Source organism: Bos indicus, chromosome 2 (assembly GCF_029378745.1).
Source record: "Bos indicus isolate NIAB-ARS_2022 breed Sahiwal x Tharparkar chromosome 2, NIAB-ARS_B.indTharparkar_mat_pri_1.0, whole genome shotgun sequence".
Taxonomy (NCBI): Eukaryota; Metazoa; Chordata; class Mammalia; order Artiodactyla; family Bovidae; genus Bos; species Bos indicus.
In genome coordinates this window covers 120,363,973-120,376,198 of record NC_091761.1, presented here as the reverse complement: position 1 = coordinate 120,376,198, position 12,226 = coordinate 120,363,973, and the positions used below count along the sequence as shown (strand labels likewise).

At 53.6% G+C, this 12,226-nt stretch overlaps 1 protein-coding gene and 1 long non-coding RNA gene across 2 annotated transcripts; one reads left to right on the top strand and one right to left on the bottom strand.

The window, feature by feature from the left end:
• Positions 1-767: 767 nt before the first annotated feature.
• On the bottom strand, positions 768-12,180 carry A3GALT2 (alpha 1,3-galactosyltransferase 2). Its single transcript, XM_019984246.2, is given in 6 exon segments — positions 768-1,501; positions 1,504-1,981; positions 4,566-4,700; positions 4,964-5,053; positions 5,259-5,342; positions 10,500-12,180. Coding segments are annotated over 6 exon segments (1,092 nt in total). The 5' UTR covers positions 10,619-12,180; the 3' UTR covers positions 768-1,315.
• LOC139177675 (uncharacterized) lies at positions 3,406-9,667 on the top strand. Its single transcript, XR_011562220.1, has 2 exons — positions 3,406-7,703; positions 8,695-9,667. It is a non-coding gene; the product is annotated as an uncharacterized lncRNA (long non-coding RNA).
• Positions 12,181-12,226: the final 46 nt, after the last annotated feature.

Here is a 12,226-nt window from a genome sequence, read left to right as displayed (position 1 = left end):
GATTCCTAACCAGATCTTACCTATCCGAACTCAGGTCTCTGCTGGCCAAGGAGTCGGTCTGTGTGGCTTTTAGTGAATGCTGCAGGGTAAGGTGGACATTCTCCCACCAGAGGAAGGGATGTCAGCTTAGAGTCATCAAGTAATAACCTGTTCTCGGGCACACCTGGCCTGTTCTTAGCTCTAACCAAGAGTCCAAAAGGCCTCCTGGGTTCTGCTAATCTAGTTTAGGCAGGAGACACTGGGACCTAGGAACTGCTTTGGAGAGGGGAGATCATCATCAACTGTGTTGATAAAATGTTTGTAAAAATGGTTTGAAAAAATGGTTACTGTGTAAGCCATCAGAGTTGGCTTACAGAACTGTTGTCCCACCTGAAAACAGTGGAGGCTGTTAAAAATTGAAGGTCTATGAGAACATTACAGAAATGGTTCAGGAGACCCGGAGGGAAATCCCACCCTCTCCGGGCCTCTAGTTTTCAGCTGTTAAGACAATATCTCAGGGACTTCCAGCAGATAACTTCCCCAACTCTGCACCTATTTCCCGGAGGGAACCACCTTTCCTGGAAGGCCTGATGACTTCATGCTCCCATTCGGAACATGCATCTTTCTCTATTGAGGATGAAGAGTCTGGACAGCAGCCACGGATAAGGAAATTTATCTCCCAGACACTATGGCTCAACAGCCGTGGGTCCCATGGCGAGTAAATGTTTTTTTTTTTTTTTTTTTTTTAATGAATCTGGATTCTCCAGGAGAAAGGGCCACAAGGACACTGTGGAGTAATGTATTTTATTATCGCATTGCTTAAATATGTACAAACCCTGCCGAGAGCGGGGGAGGTGAACCGGATGCCACTGTGTTTCTCCATCTGGGGCTCCTGCCCAGCGGCAGCTCTATTTGGCCTGTGGGCCCGTCCTGACTTTCCAGCTGCTGACCTCACTGACTGACTCACAGATGCTCTGGGTCCTTAGACAGTTACGTTCCCTTTTTGGGCCTCAGTCCCCCCCTTTTTTTAAGTGGGGGGTATGAGGAAGGGGCTAAAACATCTCTTCGGGGGTGGGGCCTCTGCTGAACTCAGTAAGGTCAGAAATGAAAGGTTTCCAGGGAGCTGGTGGTGCCTGGGTCGCTGTACAAAGTTGGGGAAGGGATGGACCGCCCGCCTCGGAGAGGCACTCCCCCAAGGCCGGGCCTCCTCCAGCCCCCTGTCCCCCATCCCCGCAGCCAGGCAGGTTTTCATGCAGTCCTTCCGTCCCCTCCAGCGCCACTCCGCTTGCAGAAGGGGCCCCGCCAGCGTCTGGGACCTCCGGGGCTCAGTGCACCGCTAGCGACGTAGCAAGGCATACTCCTTGGGCGCCCAGAGCAGGCGCGGGCGGCGGATCTCGGCCCGGCGGCCTATGTCGGGGCTCCAGCAGAACTCGGGCGACAGCAGCTTGGCGGGCTTGTGCAGCCAGAAGAACTTGTTGAGGTGGCTCTCGTCGTGCCAGCGCGCCTCCAGGCCGCGCGCGCGCGGTCCCGCTGAAGGGCCCGCGCGCAGTGCGCCGTCAGCCGCCGCAGGGCCGCCACGCTGCCCCCGAACACGGCCGCGTGGTAGTAGAAGTCGCCCTCCCCGGGGCCCAGGGCGGCGGCCGACCGCGCGTCGCGCTCGAATGGCAGCAGCCGCCGGGGCCAGCGGTAGTGCCAGGCGTGCAGCTGCGCCACCGACTCGGCCAGCGCCTCGGGCCCGAAGGTGCCGCTGAAGTGCTAGTCCACGTCCATGCAGAGCACGAAGCGCGCCTCGCGGCCCAGGCGGCCGCCCAGCGCTGCGTGCAGCGCGCGCATGCGCGCCATGGACACGTCATGCCAGCGGCGCTCGCGTCCCACGCGCTCCACGCGCAGCCGGCGGCCCGGGCCCAGCGGCACGCGGCGTACCGCGGCCGGACGCTCGGTGAACACCATGAAGTGCTGCTCGGCCGTCTCCAGGAAGCGCTCCAGGTACTTCTCCAGGTACCTGCCGGGCGGGGCGGGGCCAGGCCAAATCAGCCCGGCCGCTGCGCCCTCCGGAGTCCGAGGAGTCGTTGGGCTTACCAGCCCTCCCCATGTCCTTCCTGGGACCCTGCAACCCCAGACCCCAGAACTCCAGAACTATTCAGCCCCAGAGTCGTCCGAGGTGAATTAAAAATCATTGCCCATTGTTTGCCATCCCTGCCCACAGGGGCTCTGTGTCCCTGCCCTTGAACGCGGCACTCCCTGACCGCCTAGGTCAGTGGAGTCCCAAGAAAGGGATGCTGTGCTGGTCCTTGGGAGGACTGGCCCGTTAGCCTTTGTCTCTTTAGAGCTCTGGCCCTTTGCTTAAGCACTCTGAGGCTGCCACGAAGTGAGAGAGCCTGAGCTAGCCATGGAGAAAAGCGCCCTCCGGTTTTCTGCAGGCTACTGGCCTGGTGGGGACCCAAAAGTTTGGGAGCAGGGAGGGGCCCCCGTTGCTGAGTCCTGTCGGAATTCCTGAGCCACAAGACCCTGAGCAATGGTAATAATGAATTGTTTTCTGTCATTGAGTTTGTGGTGACAAACCACAAACCTAGGTAAGTGGGATGTTTGCAATACTAGTAACTTTCTATAAACACACTTTGGAATCCTGGGATCCTAAAATAATAGTAATAATGCCTGATATTTTAGAACATTAATCATGTGGCAGACAGTTTTCAAAGTAATGTGCATTATCTCATTTAATCTTCACCATTATTATCTTTATCTCAGGTGAGGAAACTGAGTCACAAAGAGCTTTATTAACTTGTCCAAGTGTACACACAGTTGGTAAGTGTGAAACCAGGATTTGAACCCAGCCTGGCATTAGAGCCTGTATCCTTACCTGCACTTGCTGTATTCTGGGTGGAACTGGGAGAAGCTGGAATTAGAGACTTAGAAGCCTCAGCGTCCTATGTTGGGTTTATAGAACCTTGGAACTTAGGACCCTGAAATTTCTGGTCCCAGAGACTCTGGGTCCCTCAGGCTGGTGGAAAGTGAAAGCGAAAATCGCTCCAGTTGTGTCGACTGTTTGCGTCCGCATGGGCTATACAGTCCATGGAATTCTCCAGGCCAGAATACTGGAGTGGATAGCCTTTTCCTTCTCCAGGGGATTTTCCCAACCCAGGGATTGAACCCAGGTCTCCTGCACTGCAGACAGATTCTTTACCACCTGAGCCACAGGGGAAACCCTAGAATACTGGAGTGAGTAGCCTGTCCCTTCTCCAGCAGATTTTCCCAACCCAGGAATTGAACCAGGGTCTCCTGCTTTGCAGGTGGATTCTTTACCAACTGAGCTCTGAAGGCTGGTGGAGAAACCCCTTACTCAGCATCCAGAACAGAAGTGGGGGCACCACGGTCCTGGAGAAGCCACAGTTCAGCCCACCTGGCTGCCTGGTCAGCCCTTGTCCTGTTTGCTCCCTGGCCTTCCAGGGGCCCTCCTGACTTTCTCTCCCTTCCAGAGTGTGGGGTACAAATTTGGAGGAACCTTGAGCAGTTGTCTGGGGTATCTGATGACAGAATTCCTTCCCCAGACTTTTAGATATCTTTTTCTGGATGCAAAGCTCTCACTGCCTTCCCAAAGCAGCCCGTTCCATTATTAGAAACTTTTCCTTAGATTGCCTTAAACTCTACCTCTCTGTGCCCTTAGATTGCAGGATCTGATTGCTGCTCTTAGCCAGAACTTTGCCTCACTACTGGAAGGTGAATACCAGCTTGGAGAGCCTGCTGTCCATAATGGGGAGATGAAAAAGTCAGTGCCCTGAGATTTCTTCTCCACCTACTACTCAGGGCTCCTTCTCCATACCTGGGGGCCCCTCATATCCTCGATTGGCCTCCTGTCCTGATCCTGTCCCCTCCCCATTCAGTCAGCTGCCCCCATGGCCTCTCTCTAGACTTGGTCATCATCAGTCTGGGCCCCCCGCCAAAGTTGCAGCCTTCATATGTCCCACTCTGGGAGCCCCCATCCTTCCAGCCCATGTCCTGTGATTCCACCCCCAACAGCCCTTCCTCAGAGTCCTCTGGTCTGCTGACGCTGCCATTCTCAGCATCTCCCTTTCTTCACATCCCTCTTTACCCAGCCCAGATTCGCTCCCTTGCAAAAGCCCTCAGCTCCCCAGTCCCTTTCCTGCCATCAGAGTTGCTTGGCCAGCCTCCCGCTTCCCCTTGTTGGGTGCTTGTGCTTGTGCCTGAGCCACTGGCCACGGGCCCTTCTGCCGCTGGGCCAGCCCCTCTGTTTACCCAGTCGTCGTCTGCTCTCACAAGTCTCACCTGAAAAGACCATTTTCTCACCGAAAACCCAAGGCCTCCGGATGGATCTGTCCCAGACCCTGGGCAGATTCCTTCTTGGTTATGATTCTGAGCTCCTGGCTGCCTGTGCCGGGTGGATTCCATGGCGTTGGTGTCCAGGGAGGAGGGGTCTGCCCTCACCATGGGGGTCTGGACAAGGGGTGCTGTCTCTGCTTCTCCTTGGCATCCTATGGCCCAGGAGAATGGGGTGCCCCACTTGCTATATCACATGCATCCCCACTCCTTCCTGCTAGGATGCCACCATTTCCCTCCCCAGGCCTTACCTGCCTACAGCAAAGACAGTCAGACCCACAGTGAGGTTCCGCTGTACAGCCTCTTTCTGGGCCACGTCTGGGTTGAAGGTGCCATCCCAAATAATGGGAGCCCCCCAGGAAGTACAGGTTAGGACCTCGGGGGCCCTGGCCGGGGCAGTGAGGGAGAGACAGGTTCATCCATTCACCTGCTGGGTGAATGTTCACTGCCACCCCCCACTAGTCCTGGGCCCTCGGGACCACCCAGGCCTGCCCCTAGAAATCTCTGTCCCAGATCCAGCAGAGTAGGGGCCCTGGGTGGAGTGCCTAGCCCTGCCAGGGTTGGGGATGCGAGGAGGACAGGGACACTGGGGCAGAGCTCGGTAGGGTGTGGGGGTGTTCTCAGAGTGGGAGAGGTGGTGGCTTCTCACCCAGGATGCAGGGGACCTGTGAAGTTGTCTCTCAGCAGGGGCGTTCTGGCCAGAGGGCAGACACCCATAGGGATGAGGACTTCCAGATGCCTGTGGGGTGGGAGCAGTAGTGAGGGGGGTGCCAGCCTGCTCAGGAGCCCTCTTTCTCTGCTACTTCCAAGGGGGGAGAGCCCCCGAGGATGCTTGTGCAGCCGTGACAGCTGCCACTCCTCATCCCTCAAGGAGGCACTTGGAAAGGGCCACTTGGGCCCTGCCCCTGCTCGTCCCATTGTGAGGGCTGGGGAAGGGGTTATACCTGAGTACAGGAAGCCCGAACAGGAGCAGCCCTAAGATGCCAAGTGCAAGTAGGATCAGCTGGCAGAAGATTTTCTTCCAGGCCCTGGGAGGTGGGGAGTGAAAGTGAATGAAAGTGAAAGTCGCTCAGTCGTGTCCGGCTCTTTGTGATCTCATGGACTATACAGTCCATGGAATTCTCCAGGCCAGAATACTGGAGTATTTTCCCTTTCCTTTCTCCAGGAAATTTTTCCAACCCAGGGATCAAACCCAGGTCTCCCACATTGTGGGTGGATTCTTTACCAGCTGAGCCACAAGGGAAGCCCAAGAATACTGGAGTGGGTAACCTCTCCCTTCTCCAGTGGATCTTCCTGACCGAGGAGTTGAACAGGGGTCTCCTACATTGCAGGCAGATTCTTTATCGACTGAGTTGGAAGGAGCATCAGCAACTCATCACACATATACATTTATATATGAAAAATGATGTGATTTAATGTTAATATATTATTCTGTCATTTGGCACAGACATTGAAAGGTACAGAAGAGGGTAGATAGTGCAGTCTCTCCTGTTCTTAGCCACCCAGTACCCTCTGCAGGGGGCTAGTCTATGCATAGACAGGCAAATATAAATGCGGTAGCAAGTTCTTTCTCCTTCCCTCCATCCCTTCCTTGGCTTTCCCCCCACAAATGGTCGCTCCACCTTGCATTTTCCATGGACCATTATGTCCATCTGCATTCTTGAAGCGCTTCCTCACCCTCTTTTCCGGCTGCCTAATATGCCTTTGATTGGGACGGCATCATTTGCCTAACCAGGTCATTTCTGATGAGCATGTAGATGTGTAATTTTTTTTGCTTTTCCCCAGCAGCAGATATGGGGGATAGTAACAGGGTGCTTCGCCTGGGTCGGATCGAACTTGGACAGGGAAGAGTCTGGAAGGGAATGCAGGGAAGTTTGTGGCTGGGAGTTGAGAGCATCTGGGGCTTAGGGATGAGTTGCTGGGCTTCCTGGAGGGCAGGCTGCAGTCAGGGGACTGTAGGTCTATGGCGGCTCCAGTCATGGAGTGGGGTCCCTCCAGCAGAGCTCAGCAACCCCATTGCTGGCTCCAAGGAGGTGGACTTTGCGATTTGTCCGTAGTTGCTTGTTTTCCAGAAGGGCTCTGAAAGTTGAGAATTTTAATAAGCTCCTCGGCAGGGGGTGAGGGGGTCTCCTCCAGCTCTCCTTACCCCTGCTGGGTTCCAGTGTCTCTAGATAGACTGAACCCCTGTGGTGAGGAGCCTGGCCACTGGAGCTAGACCCCCAGGTTTGAATCCCAGGCCACCACTTCTTAGCTCTCTGACCTCGGGCAAGATTCTGGGCCTCTACACTTGAGTCTGCTCATCTAGACATGTACTTCATAAGATTACCTACCTTAGAGGGCTGTGGTGGCTACTGAGTTCATACCTGCTAAGTGATTAGAACAAGGCCTTGCACACAGTAACAGCTCAATAAGCTTTAGCTATCGTTGATTATCATTCATATTATCGTTGCTGAACAAGCCCTCAGGATTCTCAGCACAAACTCCCAGCTCCCCTCCCTGCCCTATAAAGTCCTTCCAAAATCTGCCTCCTCCAGTCTCTTCCAAGAAGGCAGCCTGATCAAACCCTCATGCCCCTGCCTTTCCTGCTGCCCCATGTCACTGTTCCTCAGCAGGTGTATCCAGTAAATAGGTCAGAGAGGCCCCTTGCAGTTGTGTATGTACATATTCACCCGTGCATCTCCGTTGGACGCATGGTTCTGTTCAGGTGGCCAAACCTGGGTGCACTGACCCCTCCCTCTGCCTCGCCCACTGTCTGTTGCGAGTCCTCAGGGTGTGTTGGCTTTGCCTCCTTGATCTCCCCCTTCTTTGCCGCACCTATCCCCCCAACCCCCACAGTGACCTTGCCTGCTCATCCCCACCAGGACCTGCCTGCTCCCAGTTCCCCCTCCCCCGAACAGCCCCCAGAGTCAGCTCATAAAATGCCAGCTGCCTTAACTGTGTCCACATTGCATGAGGGAAATCTTCAAAGGGGAAATGCATTTAGTAGGCAAACATATGGAAAGATGTTCACCCTCACAGTAATCAAAGACTTACGGATTAGAACCAGGCGAGATGTTTTGCCTATAAAATGAGCACTTTTTAAAAAGAAATGAAAATAGCCACGCTGTGAGAATACAGCGAGACAAGCACTCTTACACCTGCCGGTGGGATATAAATCACTACAGCTTTCATGGAAAGCTCCTTAGCTGTGGGAATTGAAACTTTCAGCAGTCATCCCTTTTAATCCAATCACTGCAGCTTCTGGGAACCCGTTCAAAGGAGACCATCTTCAGCATGGGAAAACTTTATGCATCAAGATGTTCACTAGTTTCTGCTCATTCATGCATTCAGCCCACGCTTAGTGGTCACAAGCTCAGAACTGAGCACTGCGCTAGGTCAAGGATTCAGAGGTGAGCGAGACACAGACCTTGTCTTCCAGGAGCAGGGTCAGGAAGATGTGATGGCCAGAAAGAGGGGAATGGGGTCAGAGGACAGATGGCAAAGAGAGGAATGGAACAGCATAGCAAAGGCTGTGTAAATACAAGATAGCATTAAGGGCAAACTAGTGGATGGCACCTGAGCCTGGACACATGGGGAGGAAGTCAGGGAAGCTTCCTGGAGGAGGTGCCCTTTAAGCTAGGACCTGAAGGATTAGAAGTTATCCAGGCAGAGAAGACAGTGGAGGGGAAAGGGAGGTCCGTGAAAAAGGGACAGCAATGTGTAGAAGTGAGGAAGTGAGAGAGAGAAAGCATGTGGGACTGTAGGTCCTCCACAGGGGTGGGTGGAGTGTGGATGGGGAGTGATGAAAGGTGAGGCTGGGGATAAGCCGGAACCAGATCACCCAGGACCCACATTCTAGGCTAAGGGGTTTGGACTTCATCTTGAAGCCCTGGGGAACCCTTTTCAGGGCCTTCCCTTCAAAAAGTGCTGCAGCCAGATTTTTATTTGAGAAATACTCCAGCCTGGACATGGAGTGGGAGGCAGGGGGCATGGAGGCAGGAAGACAGGTCAGTGTTGGCAGAGGGTTGGGAGGAGTAGGTGATGAATGGCTGTCGAGGTTGGGTGGGCAGGACTGGGGGACTAGCAAAGGAGATGAAGGCTACTAGTCTGATTGGGGTTAAGGAGCCCAGAAGGCAGGCAGGCAGCCTCAGGAGAGAGTTCTGGGATTCCCACGGAGGGCAAGGATGCTGTGGAGGAGGGAGAGAGCTGGGGCGGAGAGCCAGGGCCCAGCACCGAGGACACGGCTGGGGGCGGGCAGGGGGCTGAGTGAGCAGAGGAGGAAATGGAGGGAGGGGCAGGGGGCTCTTCCCAGAAGTCTGTGTAAAAGGAAAGAGAAAGGATGGGAACTGAAGAGGCTGAGGGATTGAGACTGATGGAGGCGTGTGTGTTTCTTTTACATAGGGAGACGAGCTTGGTTGAACAAGGGCTGGAGAGCACCCATGGAGAAGGCATTGCGCGGGCTGCTCAGATAAACTGGAAAAGGCCCCAGTGTCCAGCGAAGTAAACTTTTTATGAAAATTCTGTAGTCACATGGAAAGATCTTACACAAAAACCTTCAATGGAAAAAGCAAGATCTAAAATTTATGGGCACTGTGATTACAGGTCTACTAATGAAAACATGCACCAGAAGACTAAAAGGAAGAAGTATCTGTGTAATTGGTTACAGGAGGGTTTTTTTTTCCTTTATTTTTCCTCCCACCTGTCTCTAATGTGCTTTTATTGCTTCTTTTAATGAAGGAAAAATACAGAGCCATTTGGAAAGAGCAAGCAGTTTTAAGCCTTTCTAGTGACTGCAAGGTGAAGTCCACCTCAGTCCTGCCTACAGGGCCTACAAAACCATTTCACACACTCACACCAGACCCAACTTTACCCTTCTGGAAATGAGACTGCACAGCCAGCAGACCAAGGTGGTTCTCCGAGTATTGCTGGAAAAAGTAGATGGAGATAAACCACCCCAGTGTTGGTCCGTGGAGAGGAGGGTGAATGAGTAATGCATCCGCGTGCAATGGAGAGCAGCCTGGCCATTGAAAAGGATGAGGTTGGTGGATACGTGCTCTCTGGAAAAGAGGGCCTAAGGGACTCAGTGGAAGAGGAAGTAACAGAACTGTGCATAGAGGCCGACCTCACTTCTGTGAGGGGAAGGCTCCCGTACCCGTGCACCTGTGCATCTGTGTTCTTTTATAAAATGTACATAGACGTGTACATCTCTGTTCTTTTATAAAAACATGAGAAAATAGAAATATAATGTGAGCCAGGAATATAAATTAAATTTTTCTAGTAATAGTAGCCATGTTGAGAGAGTGGAAAAAACTGAAGTTTTAATAATTTAATCCAATATATCCTTTCAATATGTAATAAATATAAACATTATGGAGCTATTTTACAGTTGCTCTTGGAAACGAGGCTGCCCCCTACAGGGACACCATGGGGTGGGTGGGTTGGCAAGGGCAGAAAATGCTGGAGCAGAGCCTTCTCTGCCATCCCATGCTCTTAGCCAGTCCCTCCATCCAGGGCAGCCAGGCAGAGCCATCCCCAAGTGGTCCAGGTGGGCTCTGTCAGGCCTGGGAGGGTTCTGACACCTAGGCCTTCAACGAGCACCCATCAGGTCCTGCCAATCCCTCCTCCCATGTCCCAGCCTGGGAACCCTAGTCCACAGAGGCATCTGCCTGACCCACTGTTCCCAGTTCCTTGCTCAGATAATTTTAAAAGGACCCCCCACCCAGCTCCCACCTGCAGGAGGCCATCTCTCAAGGCCGCCTCACACTGGCTCCTGGACCCTCCTCACTTTCAGGAGGTGGTTAAAGATCAATTGTTAGTTCCTAAGCGGGAATAAATTTGCAGACCAGGACGGTCACTCCCAGTGGGAATAGAGAGCTCTGTTTCAGTGGGAAGTGCATCCCAAAGTCTGTTTTCTGTTCACCATGGGGTCAGAGTTAAGGGCAGCAGGAGAGTCACCATACTCTTCACAAGCTACGAGATCTCCCAGGATGCTGTCTTCCCCCACTGCCCCATTTGTGCCCTGGACTGACCATACCCCACGGCGATGCCCGTCCAGCCACTTTCCCCCAAGGACCTCTATGACTCAGCTCATTCTCAGCGGGCCAGCCTTGGTGCCTCCTTGACTGTTCTGGCCACCAGACTGGACTCCTCTCAGGACAGTTGTCATGCCCCATCTTCCCCCAGACACTGGCAGCGTCCCCGCTCACCTGGGTCCTTCCCTGAAAGCCATGTCAAGGAGCAGGTGGGACAGACTTCTGAGAACCACCTCAGCCAAGAGCCAGGGAAGAAATGACCTGGTGACTGGAACAAAGCCGTTCCAGGCCATGTATCAGAAACCACGCCCCCAGGACCAAGTGGGACGAACTGCCCGGAGAGAACCCCCTGCCCTGGGGCCAATCACCTTGAAGAGGGTGGATCTGAGTAGGTGGCTCTGGTTGGCCAGAGGCACTGAGTCATGTTGTCCCAATGCTTTTTCCTCCCCTGGGGGTGGCGGGGGGGCAGGTCCTTGTGCCCCTCTTCAGGTCCTCTGTGGTGTTTGCCACCCATCGAGAACCCTGTTCTGCAGAGTTCCAGCCACAACTCAAGGGTACCTGATTGAGACTTTGCACACTTCACCTCCAGGAGCCCTTGACCTCTTCAGTAAAACAGTGTGTGCATACCAGTCAGCCAGGATAGGGTAAGGGCAACACAAGACTGTAAGATGGAAAGGTTCTGGGAAGGTTTACACCAGGCGGGTTTTTTTTTTCAAGTGCAGAATATGATTCATCAGAAATCAATTCATAGATCATGACCAAGATTTTAAAATTATGAACATGAACTGAAAATTAGCAGAATGTATTTTACATCAGGATAGGTATTATTGTTTTGCTTCAGTTACATACATCTTAGTACATATATGAGGGTGGGGAACAAACTGTCGGTCACGATCAAAAGTTTTGCAAAATTCTGTGTAAAGCATGAACATCAGGAGCAAATATGTTGAAGGAAGCACCCTTCAGACTGAGGCCTTCCACCCAGAGTGGAGACAGCAGGGGTGTGTTTACCTGTGTCAGCCCTGCAGATCCACGCTATCCTCTTTCAGGAGTTCCAGCTCCCTCTCCCACCTCACATACAAGGACTCTCCAGCTGGGCCTGGCTTTGTCCTCCAGAAAGCAAAAGTCGAGGTCCAGCATGGACTCGCCAAGCTGCACAGGCCACAGTGGCCCGCTCCCCTGCCCTGGAGTGGGGTGGGCAACACGGGGGTCTTCATGGGGGACCCTCCCCACTCTCCCTCAGCCCAGGGTCCCATGCTGGCCCCTGTCCGGCTAGCCATTCCCGACCTTCTGTAGACCAGACTTCCCAAGTCCTAGCTCCATCCTGTGGGTGGTCAACTAGTCAGTTGTTTGTTTCTCCTCTTCTTCCAGGAAGTAGTTACATCTTAAAGGTTTTCTGCAGAGTTGTCATCAAGATGTGGGTATTAGTTCTCAGAAGGTCCCTGCTAATCAATCTCCCTGGGCCCCTCTGTTACAGACTAATTGAGTGCACAAACGGCCTGTGCTTGGAAGGCCCCTTCTTTATTCGAGGCTTAGGCAATCGCCTCCTGTGGCAGAGACTCTCCTAATAGTTCGCTATTCCAGCATCCAAAGAATGCTCAGCTGTCGAGTGAGGCAGTCACCCCAAGGGCGGTGCTGGACACGGAGCCGCACCCACCACAGGTGCGCGTGAGGGTGGGGAGCTCTGGGCTCTGCCTCTGGTGTGCCAGGTATTCCTGACGAACAGCGTCCTGTCTCCCCAGTGGCAGTGGCGGGTCGGCAGGCTCAGAGTTGAAGGGGCCCTGGACCCTTGCACTCCCAAGGAATACCCGTGAAGAACAGGTGGGACCTGAACCGGGGCTGAGTGTGCCTTCAGATGACATGGCAAAGTGTGGAGGATACGCTGTCCAGTCAAGGTGGTC